The sequence below is a fragment of the Perca fluviatilis genome, chromosome 19, assembly GCF_010015445.1.
Source record: "Perca fluviatilis chromosome 19, GENO_Pfluv_1.0, whole genome shotgun sequence".
NCBI classification, from domain to species: domain Eukaryota; kingdom Metazoa; phylum Chordata; class Actinopteri; order Perciformes; family Percidae; genus Perca; species Perca fluviatilis.
In genome coordinates, this window is record NC_053130.1 from 6659591 (window position 1) to 6681987 (window position 22397).

The window sequence follows — 22397 nt, forward strand, 5'->3', positions numbered from 1 at the left end:
TCCATTATATTTTTGATATATTTTGAAATGTCATCTGTGTTTTTCTTCTTCGCATAGGCTAAATCAAGGTATTTCCACCATAAATTGGTGCATAAACGTGTATCCGAATGCCAGAAATGGGGAGGGCATCCAGCGCCCCCACTATGATAAGGTCACTGTAATCTGAGTTTATCAATTCTGAATGCCGATTGGTATGAATATTTCTCTTTTTCTTTGTTCTTGAGAGTACTCTCTCTAGAACTTGTAGAATTAATCAAATCCTAAAATAAGCAATTCTATTAACTAATTTCCTCAAAAAAGATTTTTTTATTACAATTCTATCAATACAAAAAAATATTTACGACCGTTACCTAGGGCATCCTTCTAGGTTAAAATCAATAGTACATCATCACTGATTATATAACACACAGGTTATCAATAGTGATATAAAAAAATAGGGGGACTTATGTTTTATGTCTTATGATATTCCTTTGCTTTCTCTGATCATTTTTCTGTTTTCAGTGTAAAGTAAAACAGTTTGTTCCTCCATAGTGGGATTTGGAGGAAGGCGACTCTGAGAACTTGCAGCTGTTTGGGTATTTACAAAATTATAGGTGCTGGGAGGAATGTATTTGCTGCAATTATCATTTGTTCACTTGCGAGCGATGAAAGGGGTATAATATTTTTCACAGTTAGCTGTGTGTCAGAGTTATTAGGTTTACTTGAGGATGCAGCGCATTTAGGGCATATTGTTCGAGACTGCAACACTTGCAGGAAATGGATTTTCTAGCAGTAATATTCTCCAGTCTGCGCACACACACAAAACACACACACACACACACACACACACACACACAGAGCTAAGCTGCCCATCTTTTGGTTCATGGTCAGTCACGGTCCCATATTCTTTTGGAAATGAAGTGGTTTGCAGAGAGGCTACGTCACAGGCACTTGATGTGCTGCTGCGACGGATGCAGACTGAGAAAAACCAGCCAGTTTACGCTACATTATTCTGCTTAAAAGAGGCTGTATGTTTTTTCTAATTGAATATCTAATTTACAGAGTGAGATCTGTGAGTAGCAGGAAGGTGACACATTATTTGTTCTGCTAGTTCTGTGTTCAGTGCTCTGGAACTGAAAGGAAACAATGCCTCTGAGGTTAAAGAGGGTTTACATCCACATCTGATGAACTGTGTTAGACGCAGTCCTCTCTCTCCTTGGCTCGTTAATCACAAAGACACTGTTTATTCAAAATCCAATGTGCAAAAGTACCAAGTGTCACTATCCTTGTACTAGAAGGAATGTCCTACGTTCATCAATCTGTACGGTGGAGAGTGGTAAAACACAATACTGTCCTACTGGGGAAGGTTGAGTGGGTTTGCACCTGTCCATTTGGCATTACCAGAGACATATCACTTCAACATTTAATATAATAACAATAGATCCTAATGCTCACAAAACAGATGCAGCATGGTTTGCAGTTTGTCATTGACAGAGGAGTGGGCCACATGTATAAACAAAGTGTACACACAAAAGGATTTCCCACAAACTGGTATTTATAAAAGAAGAGTGTGTGGTGAGAAGCCATACATCAGACCAGGCGTACACATGGTTTTGTAGAGATAAGGACATGAAATATAAGGTTAGAGACGTAATCTTAAAAAAGGTATAATATGCAGTATTTTACTAAAAAACAATCTCTAGACTAATACAAACAGTATACCTCTCAATCATCACTTAGGACCCACTAGAAGTGTGTCCCTGTCCTGCCTGTCCTCTGCCTGGATTTTCTCTTTTCTTTTTCTTTTGCTGTGTGCCGGGCGTTTATGGGCGTCAGCAGAGAGCCTTTTTGTCCCTCCGTGGGCAACAGCGTGCAGGTTGTGCAGCCCGTTTTCATTCCTCCCACGTATTGCTTTGTCACGCCCCTCGGCTTCTCATACCGACACGCAGGCCAACTGCCCACTCCCACGGAGCTGTGGGCGTGCTTATTTGTGCTCAAGAACTTAACAGCTGTGAAACAATCAGAAAATAGCATGTCATTATTCAGATTCACTGCTTTGTTTGGTGCTCCCTCTCTTCCTTCATTCCAAAATAGCAAGTCAGGTATTATATCAGTACTAGTAGAAGAAATGATACCCAGCCAAACTTCCCACTGGCAGTATCAAATAAAGCATAAAATGGATTTTACGTCCCGCAGTTTTAAAGATATCTCACATCTTCGATTTCTGCCATTTTCATGTAACCGTCGGCAACATTAGAAATGTTTTTAGTAATTAACAAATTCACTTTATACGTCCCGTAAACAAAAAAGTCTACATGTTTTAACACATAAGAAGTCAAGTTTTTCGCTTTCACTGTCACACGGGTGTTGATTTGACTCTATGGTTATTTTTGGTGTTGTTTTTGTGTGGTCTATTATGAGGTTTTCTTGTCATTTCCCCCTGTCCACCCCTCACTGTATATGTACACCTTCTAAGAAATGCTGAAGCTACACTGCAAACTTTAAAACAACACCACCACCACCACCACCACCACCACCACTGTGTCTTCCTGCCTGTCTCTTTGTCTCACTGTGTTTGTATCGGTCTGTCTGTCTCTGTGTTTTATCTCTCTGTCTATTCTGGTCTATCTGTTCATCTATTTGTCGGTTTCTCTGCTTGCCCCGCTGTCTGTCTGTTGTCATCTGTCTGTCTGTGATATGAACCCACCGGTATATTATTATTATTATTTGTGACACACACACTAGCATGCACAGTATCAGTATCTCCGGCTTGCAGACAGTGCTCACTAAGTGAATTAAGCTGGTCTGGACTGTACTAAAGCTGACACTGGCGCGCACACACACACACACACACACACACACACACACACACACACACACACACACACACACACACACACACATAGATAGAGAATTGCAGAGTGGAGAGACAAACTCTCACACAGATGCACAGAAACAAAATGCATTGACAAATTTAGATAAATTGACCTCTAAATCTAAATCTAAAATAATACTTATAACCATACAACTACTGCTACCACTATTATCTCCACTACCACTACTACAAATATTAACAATCCTAATCCTTGTGCTTGTCCTTCAGCGCCTCAAGGAGCTGAAACAGAGGGAGTTCTACAGAGCGCTGGCCTGCAGGAGGCAGAGGAGACGCAGGGAGGAGAAGAGAGAGCTGAGGAGGCTCCAGAAGCATGAAGAGAGGAGAACGGGGGAGTGGTGAGTAATAGGGCTGCAACTTACCATTTCTTTTCATTGTCGATTAATCGGTTGATTATTTCCCGATTAATCCATTTGTTTTTTCGTCTATAAAATGTCAGAAAATGGTAAAAAAAATGTCGATCAGTGTTTCCCAAAGCCCCAAATGACGTCCTCAAAATGTCTTGTTTTGTCCACAACTCAAAAGATATTCAGTTTACTGTCACAGAGGAGAGAAGAAACTAGGAAATATTTACATTCAAGAAGCTGCAATCAGAGAATTTTTACTTTTTCTTTATGAAAAATGACTCAACCCGATTAATCGATTATCAAAATAGTTGGCAATTAATTCAATAGTTGACTAAACTAATGGATTCATCTTTGCAGCTGTAGTGAGTACCATCCACCTCTACACGGTAACCCAAAGCCCCATCGTGGATTAACAAGCACGGGTATCACTAGTAGATGGAGATAGTTTATGCCACTTGATATAAAAGTAACTGTTTAAAAATCAAAAGTGCATGTTATCAAGTCACGTTTTAGAAAGAGAACTATGTTTTCTTTTTCTTTATGGTGAGAAGAGGACAAAACAAACACTAAATTAACCTGTTCCCTGAATGTCCTTTCACTACGAAGGACTCAGTATTTCAGTAAACCTACTTTAGTAATTTAGGAATTTAAGCATTTAATGTTTAAAGCTGCAATAATCAATATTTGTATATTAACATTTAGAATTGTTGGTGCTTTAAGCATCTTTTAACTCAGTGTTTTGGTTTCATGGCCCTAAAGTTACATGGTTTATTCTCACCACTTAAATGAACCCTGTTTCCAGCAGCAGTTGGCAGCTGTTTTCAGCAACAACAACAAAAAACTGATAAAACTGACCGTACACTGACTTACAGCTTACAGCTGTGTGTTTATGTTACTAAAAAAAATCATCATATCTTTCGGTGTGCTCATGGGTTGATGTAAAGCTCCAACATCTGGGACTTTTTCAAGGGTGTTGCCCTCACATGCCCTCACAAAAAAGAAGAAAGAAAAAGAAGTACAACCTTCAAGACAAATGATAAACAAACACAGAGGTCTGGAAACAGATGATTTGGATGTGGCTGCTTCTTGCTGAAAACATGATATGATGAGAGCTCATCTATTGGCAAGCTACCAAACAGAAAATTTGGTTTCTCAAAATATATATACGATAGCGCATGAATGCAAAATTTGAAGCTGAAGAGCTGCAAGTCACAACCTGAAGATGCCCACGCAAAAATAAAGAGAACGTAGCTCTCTGCCAGAAAATAGTCCCTGAAGACACGATCAAACATCCAGGAATTTCAAATCCATGCATGAAAGTTAGAATTTGAATGAACTAGCTGACCGTTGAGCCAAATGTGTAGACCTATTTAGAAACACTTTGTGTAACTGACTGACATGTTTGATAGATAGATAGATAGATGGATAGATGGATAGATGGATAGCACTTTATTGTCTGTAGACAGAAATTTGTCTTGCAATACAAGCTCCAACAATTACAACACAACAACCTAAAGAGAAAAAGCTAAAAACATATAGGCATCAAAAAATAAAAACATGAATAGATAATTAATTAATATGAAGGGGGCCCTGCCCTGCAAGAGTGGTCTTAAGTAGCCATGCATTTATAGGTGAAAGTGTGTGTGTGTGTGTGTGTGTGGGGGGGGGGGGGTCAGGGGGCATCACCTTCGCCCCCCCCTGTGTTGATTCAGCAGAGATATTGACAGAGGAACAAATGAGGGTTTATGGGTGTTTCACATGAGTCCAAATCAAACCGGAGAAAAAGAGAGATCACTAACTAGCTCCCTGGTTACGACGAGCGTTGGCACAGCAACCAATAAAATGCATCTTGCTGTGCTTAATGGGGCTAATCAGCATGGCTATAAAGTGTTTCTGACCAATCACGTCTCGCTGCTGGAACCCATTCGCTGCGCAGAAAGCCGTGTATCGGTATCGGCTGTCACTGCCATTTCCAGGTTTGCAACAATGCAGTTTGGCTCCTGGCACGGAGCGAGCGGGAGGAGAAGCGTGGCCAAATTGATTTTCAGCTGGATTTCAGCTCCACTCTCCTCTCGCCCTCCGCAACGCTCGTCCCCTTTGTTTCCCTCCTGTTGTCTTCCTTTCCTCTTTATTTCCTTATACTTTTAATCGTCTCCTTTCCTCCCCTTTGCCTTTTGTCCTTGTTCCTTTTGTTACACCCCTTTCCTTTTCATCCTTTCCTCTCATTTCTTTCCTTCTCTCCTCTTCATTTTTTACCTCTCCTCTCATTTCTGTCTTCCTCTCCCCTCCTCATTTCTTTCCTCCTGTCCCTTTCTCCCTCAATCCTTTCTTCCTTTTATCCTCTCCTCTTTTCATTTGTTACCCTTTTCGTCCTCACCGCTCCTCTTTCATTCCTGTACACCTCCTCCTTCAATCGTCTCCTCCTCATCCTTCTCCTTTTTATTTATTCGTTTATTTCATTTGTTTGATCCTTTCATCCCCGCTTCCCTCGACATCCTCTCCTCTTTCCTTTCGTCCTTTTATCTTTTCACATCTTTCCTTCTCCCCATTGTTTTTCTCCTTTTTTCCTTTTCATTCTTTCTTCTTCTCCTTTTTATTTCCTTTTCTCCTGCTCTTCTCTTTCCTCCTTTCCTTCCTTCTGTCCTCTCCTCTCCTTTAATCCCTTTATTTTTTCCTGTTCGACTCATTTCATCTCCTCCTTCCTTTCCTACTTATCCTTTCCTCTCATCACTTGTTTCCGCCTCCTTTCCATTTCATTGGTTTCCTTTCATCCTCACTTCCTCTTATCCTCCTCTCCTCTTTCCTTTCATCCTTTCATTCTGTCCTTGTCTCTTCTCCTTTTTCTTCCTCTCCTCCCCTTTTTCATGCGTCCCCTTTCGTCCTCTCCTCTTCTCCTTAATTCCTTTCCACTCAATTTTCTCCTTTGCTCTCTGTTCTCCTTTTCATTTATTTCCTTCTGTCCTCACTTTTTCATTCTTTTGTTTTTATTCCTTTCCTCCCATATAATTTTTTCCCTTTCATCCTCCTCTTCTCTCCTCCTTCAGTTATCTTTTTCTCCTTCCTTCTTTACTCTCCTCTTATTCTCACCATCTTTTCCCTCCATTACTTTTCTTTTTGTTATCTTTCATCCCCAATTTCCTCTTGTCATCCTATCTTGTTTTCTTTCGTCCTTTCTTCATCTTTTCACTTATTTCCTTCTCTCCTCTCCTCAGCGCTCCAGGTTCTGGTCCCATGTTCCGGTCCACCACAGTGGCAGTGGAACCAGCAAACCAGACCAGACCGGACTCTGTGCAGAACTGGGGCGACAACAACACGAGCAGCGCCACACAGGGAACAAGTAAGAACTTGGCATGTACTCTGCATGAATAGTTTATGAGTATGTGTTTGGTTTTGCTGATGGAGATATCACTCTTGATATTGAGGAATAAAACGGCGTGCGGTCCGCTGCAGTAACGCTGAAATATCTTTATCGACAGCAGACTTTAGAACGGCTCTGGAATCTTTGGGTGAGATGTAAAATGCAGATGAGAAGTTGCGGTTTAGGGACCAAGTGCTACACAACCGAACAAGTGGAACAATTATTTAGTCAATGAAATATTGCTCCGGGTGGCCTCGGTCATAGTAGCAGAAGGGCAGACTGAAATCAACTGATTTCAATTCTGGTGAACTTTGTCACACAAATTCCTGCCGTTGACCAATTGCAAACTGTCTTGACAGTGCTGACCTTTAAGTGAATATACAGTAGAGTTGAGTCACGCCACCCTATTTAACTGCTTTGCTGGGAGAGCAAACTGCTCCACAGTCCACAAACGAGATGCAGCATGGTTTGCAGTTAGTCATGACAGAGGAGTGGATAGTACAAATATACATTCCTTTAAATTTAAAGGGGTGGGGGGGGGGGATTTCTGGTTGTGAGTTAAGGGTTTGGGGTGTAGCTACAGAGCCTGCGTGGAGCCGCCGTAGGCTATAACATAGGGCTGCACAATTAATCAAATTTTAATCACGATCACGATTTTGGCTTCCCACGATCAAATTTGCGTGATCGAGCGATATTTAAAATGCGTCATTCTCTTCATAGAACAGTTTTTGCAAAGCCAATCTAGCGCTCCATAAACCACTGTCTGATCACATGTCTCCATGAGCCAATCAGAGCTGTTCCCTGCCTGCACCGCGCAGCTTAGTTTCTAGATGTAGACAGTCAACAGAGGACAGAGTAACGTGAGGAAAATTCCACAACAGGTATCAGTCGGTCATCATAAGCCGGTCACAATGTTTACCAGTTTACCAGTAAACGCAACGTTTTGTCCCTTCTGTGTTGTTTTTCAGACAACAGCAGTGACCAGTGCTAGTTTGTGTCTTTTAGCTCATAGCTTTAGCAGCAGACTGTTGGACGTGCCGCTGTTGGAATCCTACAGTGAAATACAGACACACTACACTGTTTAGCAGTCAGCATTTTAGCCGTGTTTAATCCAGTTACTACTGTGGCTAACGGTAGGCTAACGTTACCTGCTGTGTAACGTGTTACTAGTGTTTACTAGCGTGACATGCAGCGATGTGTATGTTGCCTCTAACGTGGGTTTCGGAGCATCAGAGCGCAACGCAGACATGTAAGTGGCAGTGTAATGAGCCACAGAAATCCGCGTAGCTATTTCGTCTGGTAGATACCAGGCATACCAGGCACCACATGCGCCGTTAACGTGAACAGAAAATTGCGTTGCCTGTATCTTTCACGGCAAACATGCATGTCTGGAAAGCGGTCGCACAACAGCTGAAATGGCATACTCCTTCACAGTATCCTTCAATAAAGGAGGAATGTAGCACAATATGGATGTATTAGTAGGAATGTAGCACAATATGGATGTAAAAGCAGTTACAATTATATAATTATGTGACAATAAAATTTGTTTTGGCTAAAATCAACAAATTATCGTGATAATTAATCGTGATCTCAATATTGATCAAAATAATCGTGATTATCATTTTGGCCATAATCGTGCAGCCCTACTATAACACATCTGATGAACATCTCCTCAAACAACATTCAGAAAGTTGAAGAAAGGCTTAGTAATCTTCTTTTCACACATATACAGGAAAGCCAACTCCCCTGCAAATCCTATGCACAAACTCCATTGCTACTTTTGTGGTGATTTTTACTTTTCACACTAAGCAAAAAAAAAACACGTAGTTGCAAGTTCATTAGGTACAGTACTTTGTCCTCCCCATTCATTTCAAGGTAGACTATTATAAATACTTCTCAGGATAGCACAATTCAAGTCCACAGCACCACAAACGACAGCCTTCAAAACGACCATGAAGTAAAATCAAAACCTCTCAAAAACTGAACCTTGAGAATGAGTTTGGAGTAATATTTTCCATGTTAATGTGTCATTTCCTCTGAATTTGTTCTGATTCAGGAGGTGATATCTGCTCCCTTCAGTCCATCTCAAGCAGATTTTAGGGTGCAAGATTATTTATTTTTTTGAATAAAGAAAGCATGAGCATGAAGGAATTGGAAGCAGCGTTCCTGTGGTGTTAGAGGATCAATCGTCACCCTGTCTTTTTCTGAAAAATACATGTGTTGCATATTCAGTAAAGACTCTTTTCTCATTTTAAAGTTGAATCCGATGGAAAAGTTCGAACAACTGCATTTAAAGGCAACCCTCTCCGAGTGATTAATGCATTTTCACATTTAGTACTGGAAGAGTAATAATTCATTTGAAGGCTTCCCTTCTAAAACTCGAGTGTTGAACAAAAGAGGCTTCTGGTGTGGGGGGGAAGGCACATTATGGATTACTTTTAAAGTTATGAGTCATCTGGAAACCTTCACTCAAGAAATAATTTGCCTAAATCATCTGCCACACTGATGTATAGACAGATGAATGTCTGGCAGCATGTTGTGCTCCAAAGTGGAGGAAAATTTCAAGTTGCAATAAAACCCTTAATCTTCCCCCCATTTCTAAGTGACACACATTCATCCCTGTGCTTACGTTTTTGTTAAGTCCATCCTACACCCATTAATTCAATTCAGATGTGTTAAAAGCAACAAAAAGAAGAGCCAGAATGCTGAATAAATGCATAAGAACTTACTGTATGGGAAGTCTTAAAAATGAATGCTATTCGTCTACATGTATCCCTCCCTACTCCCTTTATTTTTAGTCAAGTTCGGCAGATAATCCTGTTATGTTTTGCATGCAAATGTAACCAGTTTCAGCTGCTCTAATCCTTTCTGCTCTCCCCTCCATCTAGATCCTCAAACACCGCTGATCCAGCCCTTCCTTCCCCTGGACCCTGCACTGGAAACCAGACTCCTGAGCAACACGCAGTGGGCTTACGACCCAATGGACACCAACAGCACTCAGACTACTGCTGCTGAATCCTGCATCCTCAACGAGACCCAAATGGACTACAATGAGCTGACCACAAACAACACAATGAACACAAATATCAACACTACCAAAACCAGGCACTTTAACAAGATCCCTTGGGCTCACAATTATTTAAGCAACCCCATTACTCCCAATAACATCCCAACGACTGCCACCAACACCGCCACTAATGGCTCCATTTTCAACACAACCACCGCGACCAACTTCAGCAAGAAAATCACCCCGGCCATTACTACTAACGCGGCCGACATCGGCGACAACAGTGGCGGAGCAGTGTGCGGACCAAGCGTCCAGTCCATCCGCAGCAGAGTCCGCCCCGTGTCCTTCTCACTGCCCAAAAGGAGCTGTGTCCTCCTCCACCAATCAGCTGCCGTCTTCATCCAAGCCGGGCGAGGCTCTGGCTTGTCGGGGAAGCAAGAAGGTGTGATGGCGCAAGAAAGAGTCAAAGATCCGGGGGAAAAAGTTGCAGATCAGCAGCTCAAATCTCCAGTATCTGCAGACGTGGACGTTGTAGGCATGTGCCACTCGGACACTGGAAACCAGCGCAGTGTGGACATTAAAACTGCAATCCAGCACTCTGAGGCTGGAACCAATATGCCTCCTGAGAGGGGAACTGGAGGACTCTCTGGGACTGGAGCCCAGGTTTCTTTATTTAATCGCAATGTAATCAGAGTTGAGGACTTTGTTATCAGTGGGAATGGAGCCCAGCACTCCTTATGTAATGACAACGGGACTGGAGCCCAAGTCGGCAGGGAAAGTGGGACTGGAGCTCATCAATATTTAAACAGTGGGATACCAGGGCAGATTTCTGACAGTGTTAGCACAGTTGATGCTAAAGATTCAGTATGCAGAGACAGCGAGGCTGAAACCCACGGCGATGTGGCCTATCGTACAGAGTTAAACCCCACCCAAGAATTGAAAGATCTGCTTAGTCCCGCTACAAATCAGCAAAAGTCAATAGCTGGTGTTTTAAATGACACCAAAGAGTCTTCAATCCAAACACAGCCCAAAGAATCAAGTTTCTCTCTGTCAAACGGGGCTAAAGAATCAACTTTTTTGCCTACAAATCGCCCCAAAGAGCCGTTTTGCCGCGTCCTGAGCAGAGACGGTAGCCGGGTTCTTCTCTGGCCGTCGGAGATGGTTAGCTACACCAAGACCTTGCCCTCCATCTCCTACAGCATAAACCCTCTACTGTACGACTTCAGAGCACATAACAGGGCCAAGGAAGGGGGTGAGGAAAAGAAAGGGCTAGAGGAAGGGAGGGAGAGAATAAAGCCGTCTGTGATCAAACAACCTGACTGCCAACAGAGGCAGGAAGCTATGGAGGGAGGAAGGGAGGTGAAGATAGATGAAAGGGAAGAAGGAAGACAGGCAGGTAATCCTATGGAACCTGTAGCCCATTGTAGCGGTGGCGGCGCGGTTCCGGCACGCTGCGGCTGCCGCGATGAAAGCGCTTTAAAATTTGTTCCAGTTTCCGCAGAGTGCCACCTTGCACCGTCGCTGGGCCTTCAAAAAACAGGCAGGAAGAGGAGGAGGAAGAGGAGGGGAGGGGTGAGGAGAGGAATGAGGAAGAGGGGTAGGAGGAAAAGAGGAGAGGAGACCGAAAGGGGAAGAAGGATAATAAGTAGAGTTTCTGAGAACCAGATGTTTGAAGGGAGAGGAGACGAGAGGTTGAAAAGAGAGGGCAGCGAAAAAGAGGAGAGGAGAGAAAAAGGGCTATTAAGTAACCCTGCAGTGCATCGGCTGGTAGGAGGGAGAGAAAAGAAGATGAGGGGAGAGGAGAGAAGGATAAGAGGAGATCAGTCAGAGCGAGAGAGGGCAGGTAGAAATGACGAGAAGAGAGGAGCGCTATTAAGTAATCTTCCTGTGAATCGGTGTAATCGGTGTAACCAGCTGTGTCTGCAGGTGAAAAGGGAGGCCAGCAAGCATCAATCCCAGCAATCAGCCTCCGGGTGGGGCCAGGGGCTCAGAAAGCTCCTCTGTAGGGGTGCAGCATGTAACTCAGTGATTAGCCCCGTCCCTGGGTCTGTTATAGAGACGCCATGCTGTCCTGCAATTACACCCGAGCCTGCTCTGAATGACAGAGAGACGGGGGAGATGCACAAAAATACACAAGCAGGGAAGCACGAAGGGCAGAGACATGAGGAGCAAAGCAATCTGAGCAAGACAGAGATAAGCGCCGTTCAGGATGCTAAAGAAAACGCGTGTAACCTAGTGATTAGCGGTGATTCTTTTCCCTGTCGAGAAGCAGCGCGCGAGCCAGAAATGTGTCTTGTTCCTACACCTCATAGGGAAACAGCATGGGATCCAGCGATTAGCCTTGTCCCCGCACCCTTTAGAGGAACAGCGGGTAGTCAAAGACAAACAATACCTGCAGCAAGCAGCCATCCTGCGTTAGGCCTGGCCCCACGCTGCTCCGCACAACAGACAGAAACACAGCCGAGAATCAGATCGGCCTGCGGAGACATGACCCTCCCTGGCGGTGCAACGTTTTCGATGTTGAAGAGAGTAGAAACAACCCGGCAAGAGAAAGACAGAACCGCCCGAGGCTGGGGAAACGCCAAAGAAGAAACGGAAAAGGGGAAGGAGACAAACGAGGAGAGCTGTAGGTGTTTTGAGACAGGAAAGGGCGTGCGAGGATGCCGCAAAACTCAACAAGACTGGGACACTTCTGGACAACTGCCTGGGCAGTCCAGAGGGCGACAGGACGGAGAGAAACACAGACTGCCACTCCGGGATGAAACACCGTCTGTGTCATGAACCAAATAACAGCGAGGGAACGTTTACCTGTAACAGCGCTGACAAACTCAAACACCACTGCCGCCCTCCGCGATGTATTAAGCAAAGAGAGGAATAAGCGCTTGGACTGAGAAACCTTTGAGTGACTGTCACACCTGTAGCACGCCAAGCGACGCTGCTCATGACAATCCTCGCGACAAACGCAGCCCGAGCTGCAGCGGCAGCGAGACGGGCAAAGACGAGGATCTTTCTCGCGATGACGTGGACAAACGTCGCTCAGCTAACGGGAGCGACGACCCTACCTGTAACACCGCGGACGCACCTGTTGACCTCTTCACCCGTAGCGCCGCTGAAACACACGCCGACCACTGTCAATGTGAAAACAAGCCGGCAAAGAGTGAAGAAGTGGCAAACGACGCTGACAAAACGGCAGCTTTTTGTGGGCAAACTGCAGCTCGGAGCCAGAGCTCAGACTGTAACGACTGCTCCAAGTGTAAAACAAATGGCACATGTCATCACACTTGTGATTATAACCAAACAAATCGGCTCGGTGAGGAGGATTTAACCAAACCGCAGTGTCACATTCAACACAAAAACAACCTCTCCGAATCGGCAGTTGATTACAGAACGTGCAGCGGTATTGATCCCGGAAGCGCGGACGGCTGTGATGATATTGACGGCGGTCAGCGCGATTATCGTGACAGTAATCATGTCACTGATTGTAATCACTGTGCTCGTGTTGTTGTTGTCGAGAACGGCGCCAGGGGCGCGACGGAAGCCGCCGCTCTCGTGAGCGCGCGCACGGAGCAGAAAGAGGCAGAAACAGATGCTGAGAGGGAGCGAAAGGAGGAGGAGGAGGAGAGACAGATGGAGAGGAAAAGGGTAAAGGAGAAGCAAAAAGAGTGGGAGAGGGAGTGGGTGAGGAGAAAGGAGAAAGAAAGAGAGGACAGGGAGAGAAGGAAGGAGATAGACTTCGAACATCTCTACGCGGAGAAGAGGCCTCGTTTTCCTCCCGCCCTCCCTCCGCAGTGCATCCCCCTCCACGCTCCCCTCCTCCTCCCGCCTTCCCTCTCCTCCTCTTCCTCCTTCTCCTTCCGCCACACCATCATCCAGCATCACCTCTCCCTCCTCCCCCCTCCGTCCCACCTCCCCGTTCATTCATACCCTCATCTTCTCCCCTCTTTCTCCCCACACCTGTCTCCTCTCACTCTTAATCCGCCACCTGCTCCCCCACCACCACCACCAACTCATCCTCCTCTCCATCCGTCTTTCTACTCCGCGTCCCCCATCCCTTTCCTGGATGCCCCCGGTCCATATCCCTTAGCAACCGCGTTTCATCCCATGCAGAGTCACCATCCGTCTCTGTATCCCCGGCCCCATCCTGCAGTCATGCCCTTACAGGTGTTGTTCTAAAAAGAAACAAAGAAATAGACTCATTAAAAAAAGGTACATTCTCCCATTTTTCCAAGACAACCGTTGTCAGCTGGGTGAAAGCAGTTTGCATGTGTCGTTTACACCTGCATCCGCAATTCACAATTTAAAGGAAGACCGAAGTAGAAAAAAACAAAGCCGATCATTCTAAAAAAAGCCAAACCCTTCATCACCCCGTTCAAACACGCAAAGCACTGATTCACACGTGAAAAAAAATGAGGGCTAATTATCTTCATCAGTTGGAATCCCGCTCGAAATGAGCCTCAGGTGTGCAGCCAGTGGAATCGCGGTGGGGATACACAGCTGGGCTCGTTTCCCTTGGCAGAAATCAGTCGACGCTCCCATTTTTGCATTTTAAAAATCAATGATTTGCTCGGTTTTAAATCATGTCGGAAAATATGGTTTGTGACTTTAAAAAGGACAAAGCTATCCTCGGAAATCTTCAATCTGTGATAATAAATGCAGGATGTTCTCTCTTTCTTGTTGAAATTTACATTTTTCCTCCCTGAGAGCTCTTACTACAGTTGGTAATTTCCTACTTTGAATGACTTTCTCAGCTGGAGGTTATTAAGAGCTGATGGCCTGCATTACTTTATAAGCTAGCCTCTGTTTCGGTAGCCCCGGTGAGGGAGTCTATTTTCCCAATAGAGGGTTTCTATAAAGGTGGAAACAAGCTCCTGGGGCTTTCTGTGCAAAATTATTATTAAAATGAACATATCTGCTACTTTACTGGGTGGTACAATTTGAGTGCCTCATCATTTTAACCTTTTGTCACAAACGTCTCTAAACAGCACCCATGTATGTTCAACCTTAGCCGGAGATTAATTTATTATTGCTGCATACAGGCCAACTGATTCCGTCAATAAGTGTATAAATTGTATCTCAGCCTCTTCTGAAGTGTATTTCTCCCTGTGTGAGTTTGAAACAAAGCCTTTGCTCTTTGATTTTGAGGGAGTGACTCAAGGCGTCTGACCTTTACTCTTGACGTTTCAGTCGTAGTTGATTTTCTGCCATCTCTTCCATTGCAGCTCTGCACTAAAAATATCCCAAAAGTGCTTTACACTTTACATGTAATGACTCATGCAAAGAAACAAAGGCCAAAACACACGCAGAGAGTGATTCAGCACGTCCCGGGACACATCAAGGCTTCAACAGGGCCGTGTCCCTGGGAGAGGCAGATGTGGAGATGAAGATTTGATTGTCAGGTAATCACAAAACAACCCCGCCCGGTTGTCATTCATTGGTTGCTTGTTGCAGTTTGACAGGTGATTTTCCACGCTGTGTTCCGGCGAACGAAACCACACCAAAGCATCTCTGCACTTCGCAAACTCACTCGCATCCTTTCATTCATGTGCAGGAAGGTTCAAAGAGTTCCTTGCTAGCAGCACTTTTCCATGTGAACAGCCCCTCAGGGTGGATTTTGACTTTAAAGCTAAGGGGTTAAGCGTGGATCCACCCTTCTTACTTCAAATTGTCTTATTTTGAGTCTTACTTTGTGTCATTAAGTGAAGCAGAAATACCTCACAAATAACAAAACGTGCAGAGTGCCGTGTGACGCTCAGACTTTCAGAGATGTGAACGGCAGGAGTAACGACTTGTACCACATTGTTTTTTCTCATATGTTTTTCTCTCACTCGTCTGAAGTCTAAAGAACATCTGGCTGCGATGGCTTTGGGGCATAACTGGCAGCGCCTACCCATCTCAGCGACTATAGATCATTCCGGTGCAGGCGGCAATGACAAACAAACCAAAACAAATAAAAATATGCATGAAAATTACACTACAAGAAGCAGATTTTGTGGGGGCGAATCACCATCCTTATTCTCACTTAGACCTTTCAGGCAAGCACTGTAAGAAATAGCTTGGACGTATTGATCCCAGAAGCCTGGACACACACTGTTTAAAGCATTACAGTTTTCAGTTGCAGCCCAGCACACTCTGCCCGCTTTCCCAGAGGTCACCAAATGATCTTGAATACATTTGTCATGTCGCTATGGTGACACTATGGAGCCCAGGGTGTAGCTTTTGCTTTTTTTTGGAGGTATTTACGAACAGGTAGCGACTTGAAACTCACGACTTCATCTACTTACAGCCTCGGAGTGCACGAAATAACGGCAGAATCCCATTTAGCCGGTGTGACAGCACTCCTCACACAGCAACGCGTTCTCTCGCACTGTATCACAAGGGGTTTGAAACCATATGTTCTTTATGAACGTAGGTTTTATTTATTATTGCGATAAAAATGTGTAAATTAGAGAAGAAAATACACTGTTATTAGATGTATTTTTGTAGAGAAGCCTCAGTTGAATGAGGCGCAGTTTTTGTATCCTGTACTCTGATGCTATTTTAGCTAGTAAATGAACTCCACGCCCATTTTATTTGTCCTCCTGTTAAAGCTGTTATACTGTATGTTCTTTAAAGTCCTGGTAATCAATGAATGGGTTTTAAAGGCCATGTTTAATGTCCTCCAGAAAGCAGTTTTTACCCAGTTTTGTCTAAGAAATGTCTTGAGATCCTGACAAACTAATATTTGGCTACATTTTCCTTGTGTGTAATCTAATTTCAGCAGACTCATGTCTACAGATATTATCCCTGCTAATATAATAGATCTAGTAATACCATTGAGAAAAACTATTTACTCTGAAAATTGGAAATAAATCAGTAGACTTGATACCAGTATGTCTTGTTGTCACTTTTTTTCTTTAACAGATTAAAAGAATCACCTGAAAATGACTCGCTTTCATAAAAAGTCCATTATCAGCAGACAAATGTGTGAAATGAAACCTTTTACCGCCACATTCCTGTCATTTCCCCTGTGTGTGAAATAATAAAGCAAGAAACGCAGAAAGACAAAACGAGTACGGGGCTCATTCAGAGAATATTTTTATCACGTTTCAAACTAAAGTGTTATGGTGTGTGTGTGTGTGTGTGTGTGTGTGTGTGTGTGTGTGTGTGTGTGTGTGTGTGTGTGTGTGTGTGTGTGTGTGTGTCTCTCCAGAAGGCTCTCTGACAGCTGGGACCATCATGTTCAATGACTAAAATAGCGTCAAAACTCAACATGTTCAACACCTGGGGCTGTGTGAGAGTGTTTCTTACATGTGTACAATATTTCCATCTTTTGTGTGTGTGTGTGTGTGTGTGTGTGTGTAGGTTATGAAAGCAACAAACGCAGCAAGTGTGACAAGTCGAGTTCACTTTATTACGGAATCAACGGTTCTCGGTAATTTGCTTCGGTGACCTTTAAAAACCAACAGAAAACCCTTCTGACATTAAAACTTGACTTCATGGAATAGTTTCAAAGCGTGCGTGCGTGCGTGCGTGCGTGCGTGCATGCGATGGCCCTGAACTCAGCTTCTTAAGGTCTTTGTAATTTCTTTTTCACCGCACGCTTTCCAGTAAGGTTGTTGGACCTCTCGACTGAGGCACTTTACGGTGAATGAGTCAATAGACTCTTTACGGTTTGCTTCCTCTCTCTTCAACCACAGAAACTACTCGACAGCGAGTTAAGAAAACCTCAGTAGTGGCCTATTGTGTTCTTCTTCGGGGCAAAGAGACAAAGCTCTTCAGAAACACATCCATTAATGAACCATTGTGGCTGCCTTTACTCTCTTTGGGCTTAACGAAACATCAAACATGTTAAAAAAAATTATATTTTCATACATATATATATATAACAACTTTAAAATAATTCATGTATGACAGAAGGAAAGGTAAACTGCTGTTGCCCTACAGCATATTAAAGCCTCTGAACACCCACACAGGTGATTTCAGTTATTCTGGCTGATTAGACTAGCCTAGCTAGCTCAGAGGCCTATACTACGAACCAAGATTTGGCGTTAACGAGGTAAGTTCAGGTTACGTGTGTATCACGATGGTGGATCACTTGTTACCAGGTTAAATCGCCGTGGTAACTTATGCTGAACACCTAACCTGCTCAGGAGCAGGTTATGTTGGAGATCAGAGATCAACCGGTGTAAAAGCACCGCCTACTGACCAATCAATACTCGACTGATAACGGCGTCACCGTTCTTATGCTACGTTTACACGTGGCCGGCTATTTTCATAAACGGACATTTCAACCTCTCGGTTTTCAGAAAAGTGTTCGTTTATATGTACCCGTGTATATATGCCGTCAAGAGCATGCCAGACCTGTAGGTGGCGGTGTAACGAGAAGCTCAAGCCCACGTTAGCCAATCAGAATCCTGACAATAGCAACAACAGCAACCAATCACGTCCTCTCTCTCTCTCGCGCTGCTCTAAACCTCCTTTTTTAAAAAAAAAAACCTCCGTTTTTTTTAAAAAAAAAAAAAAAAAAAAAGTTGTTTTTAGAAATAATCGTTTTCTGTGATAAAAACGGGGTTTTTGTGTGAGAGGCCAAACCGCAGGAAAATATCTGCGTCTGCCCTTCGTGTAAACGGGGCCTTAGAAGATCAGGCGGAGCTCGGTGCGCGGAGAGAGAGAGAGAGAGAGCGAGAGAGAGAGAGAGAGAGAGAGAGAGAGAGAGAGGTGCGCTCAGAAAAGATGAAAGATATAGATTTTGAGCGGAGGGAATAACGTAGAGGCTATTTATCGGCTTCTCGAGCCGCGTGTTGCCAATGCCACACATCGGTTTGAATTATGTTTTTATATTTTTTTATTTTCTCTCACGATCGCTTACCACTGCCAGGGTTGCAACTGATAATATAATAGTCTAAAGCAACGACAGTTTATGGAAAGCACAAGTGTAATTCTGGTCAGGTCTTGTGCCTTGAGTGATATTGATAAGCGTTGTGATTTACTCATCTACGGCGTCGGCTATTTTTTTGCCAGCTTTCCTTCCTGTTTTAGGAAGCAGTGACTGTACTGCGTTTTCCCTGTTAAACCGTGTCTGTGTTCTTCATATTTATGTAGAATTATAGTTTGCTCTTCTTATGTAAAATATGCGGCTCTGGTAGATGTTTGCGATTGGTCGTGCTGTGTAAACCCCGCCTCTTTTATGTGAACGCGCGCACCGCTGGATTGGGAAACCCTGGGTTGACTTAGTTGTTAGCCACCGTCGTGACACAGGTTATGTGTAAATACCTAACATTGGCAACAACAGCCGATTTACATTTGTTTAAGCTGTGTTTGCTAGTTAAAGTTTATTTTTGCTTTAAGGCCGTGTTCAGAAAAACAACACTGTGGGGGGGGGGTATATGTCAATATATACCATGAGACAATATAGATTTGTCAAAAATCATAGATGTGGTACCTTGATTTGTCAGGTTTTAATTCAGTGAGTTTGTCAAAGGCAGATAGTTTTGTCTAGAAAAAGAGTTTATTTTTGAATTTCTAGAAATTGTACATTTTCATATAACATTAAATATACTGTGATATATGATTTTATCCATAACAGATGTTGCGAAATAGCTGCTCTATCACATCCTTCAAACTAGCATGCCGCCCACTAAAACACCACAAATAAAACTCTTATTAAATTAAAATATTTGCATTTTCTGAAGAAAATGCGTGTGAGAGCTGGAAGCTGCTGCTGCTCTCAGCTATGGCTGCTGCCACAACAGTAATTTTTCAAATCTTTTAGCGCCACCTACAGCTCAAATTGTATGAAATGCTACAGACTTGTTCAGCATCGGATCATGTATAACTTTGCTATATTTGGTTACCATGGTACATTAAAGAGTTACAGCAGTTCATAAGTAGTACTGTGGTGCTTTACTAATGGCCATGCAGCGATGCCATGCTTAAATATGTCATGCACATGCTAATGGAGAAGTTGTTTACCAAGTTTTTACTATGTCAATATCCATATCAGAGCAAATTTATCAAAACATTTCAACAGCAAGCACAGCTGCCACAGCGCAGTCAAGCAGGCTGTTCTCATGAACCGTACGTACATTAAGCGGGGCAGAGCAATGCACTGTAGTTCTAATGCTTTCCTCGTATTTGTTGCTGTGTGCACCACAATGACTGCTGCTGTGTAAGAGCCAGGGCCGGAGTGGGACTCTTTTTCAGCCCTGGAGTTTCTTGCCTTAGACCGGCCCACTTCACTTGAGGACTGACTATATATATATAGTACAGGCCAAAAGTTTGGACACACCTTCTCATTCAATGCGTTTCCTTTTTATTTTCATGACTATTTACATTGTAGATTCTCACTGAAGGCAACAAAACTATGAATGAACACATATGGAATTATGTACTTCACAAAAAATTGTGAAATAACTGAAAACAAGTCTTATATTTTAGATTCTTCAAAGTAGCCACCCTTTCCTTTTTTATTAATAAGGGAAAAAATTCCACTAATTAACCCTGACAAAGCACACCTGTGAAGTGAAAACCATTTCAGGTGACTACCTCATGAAGCTCATTGAGAGAACACCAAGGGTTTGCAGAGTTATCAAAAAAGCAAAGGGTGGCTACTTTGAGGAATCTAAAATATAAGACATGTTTTCAGTTATTTCACACTTTTTTGTTAAGTACATAATTCCATATGTGTTCATTCATAGTTTTGATGCCTTCAGTGAGAATCTACAATGTAAATAGTCATGAAAATAAAGAAACACATTGAATGAGAAGGTGTGTCCAAACTTTTGGCCTGTACTGTATATATATATATATATATATATATATATATATATATATATATATATATATATATATATATATATAAAATTTAATTAAAACCTATAAGTCTACAATAGCACCCTGTTCTCTACAGCCTTGCCGTTACTGCTGTTAATACTAGAGATGCACCGATTACAACTTTCTAGGCCGATTCCGATTTTCTTTGAGTTAGGCCAGCCGATACCAATTTTAGCCGATTCCGATTTAATTTTTTCTAACCACTTTACAGCACACGCAAATATTTATTTTCGATCTTTTCTTTAATAGAACATTTTGCACAGAACATAGAACATTTTTTGAACAGATAATGGGTCACTATATAATAGAACTATATAAATTACTCCTGGTGTGGGAAATTCACACACATCTAAAGTGCAATGTTAGAACCATTTCCTTCTTTTCACATCCAATATCCAACAAAAAAATGTGATTTTGGTTTTTGGTGTCGTCCCTCCACGCCCTACTTTTTCCTTGCAGGTGTTGCATATAGCAAACTTGTTATCTTCTGCACACACACTGAAGAATTTCCAAACAGCTGACATGTTGCAGGTTAATTCACAAGTTTCCTACATGTGCGAGAATAGCGCGCACTTCACACCGCGAGCGGGTACGTGCGACACACGGCGGAAAAGTTGAGAGAAAGGAAAAAGAAAGCGTGCTGTCGCGTCCGTGTGTCCGTGTCGTATAACTTATGTTGTCAGTTAATTGTAGCGTTGACCAGCATGAAATCGGCATACGTTAGACTGACCTGCCGGTCGCCGGTCATGGCCGAGCAATTGACGGCCAATTCCGGTCACTGGCCGGTCTATCGGTGCATCTCTAATTTAAATCCAAATGGCAATTTGTTGTATTTTAGGAGAATACTGAAAGCAACAGAAATGCAGAACTGGTTTTATTTATTGCAAGTAATCATTATCATTATCGTGACGTTCAAAGTTATCGGGTAGCGCACATTTTTCTCATATTGTGCAGCACATTTCTCATTTTCTTCTTTCATTCTTTCTTTAGTTAATTTTATAAAATTCAACATACTGCATTTTGTTTTCATGATTTTATCTTTAAAGCTATGTTCTTAAACTTATTTTTCTGTCTTTGTTAGACAATCACATACTTATCTATCTATCTATAATTGCAGGAACGTCTGTCTGTCTGTCCGTCTATCTATCTGTCTGGGTGTTAAGCGCATATCTCCGAACCGTTAGTCCGATGGATTTCAAACTTGACAGGTGTCTTGCTATGGGCACGAGTAAGTGCAGTGCCAAGTTTGACGTTGTTTGGATAAGAAATGCAAAAGATATCGTTAAATATATAGGTAAAAGAAGCACACATTGGCTTTTGCCGCTCTAGCCGCTGGCCACTCCCCCTCTGCTCACTGAGTGAGCAGGAGCAGAGACAGAGAGAGCAGCGCAGCTTTGGCAGCTAAAATGTGTGCAAAGTAGCACTACTTTGGACTGTCTTTGACTTTGAATAAACAAACGTTTCAGAATCCCACACATGCAAAGCACAACCAGCTACAACAAGTGCAGACAGAGCGTGATGTCACTTATAGGCAGGCTATCTATCTTATAAAGCGAGACGTATCTGTATGTGTGTCCGTGTTTGGGGGGGAAGGTAAGCTGCACATCAGCACCTCTGACTCTTTTCCTGCTATTGTATTACATTGTTGCGAGCTGGCAGAACATAATGTAGCCTAATCTCGGAGATTATTCCTTCAGAGCGCTGTGCAATGTGAGCAAATCTCAGAGCTGAACCGGACAGATAGCCTACATCAGATTTCATCAGACTCAACCGCAAATCAAATCCCCTACTTCACCGTTAACCGTCAAGCCAATAAACCTGTATGAAAATGAACACCTCTGCTGAAATGTTAAATTCCTTATCCGACAAGAGACATCTCTCTCTCTCTCTCTGCGTGCGCGCGCACGCACACACACACACACACACACACACACACACACACACACACACACACACACACACACACACACACACACACACACACAGGTTCTGGTGGTTGAT

General features: G+C 43.1%; 1 protein-coding gene across 1 annotated transcript in view; it reads left to right on the plus strand.

The window, feature by feature from the left end:
- LOC120548221 (G patch domain-containing protein 8-like) overlaps positions 1–12434 on the plus strand; it is a 75984-nt gene extending 63550 nt beyond the window's left edge. The window contains exons 3-5 of the mRNA XM_039784314.1: positions 3083–3210; positions 6432–6556; positions 9466–12434. Coding sequence (XP_039640248.1) covers positions 3083–3210; positions 6432–6556; positions 9466–12365 — 3153 coding nt within the window. The 3' untranslated portion in view covers positions 12366–12434. The remainder of the gene's footprint in view (positions 1–3082; positions 3211–6431; positions 6557–9465) is intronic.
- Positions 12435–22397: the final 9963 nt, after the last annotated feature.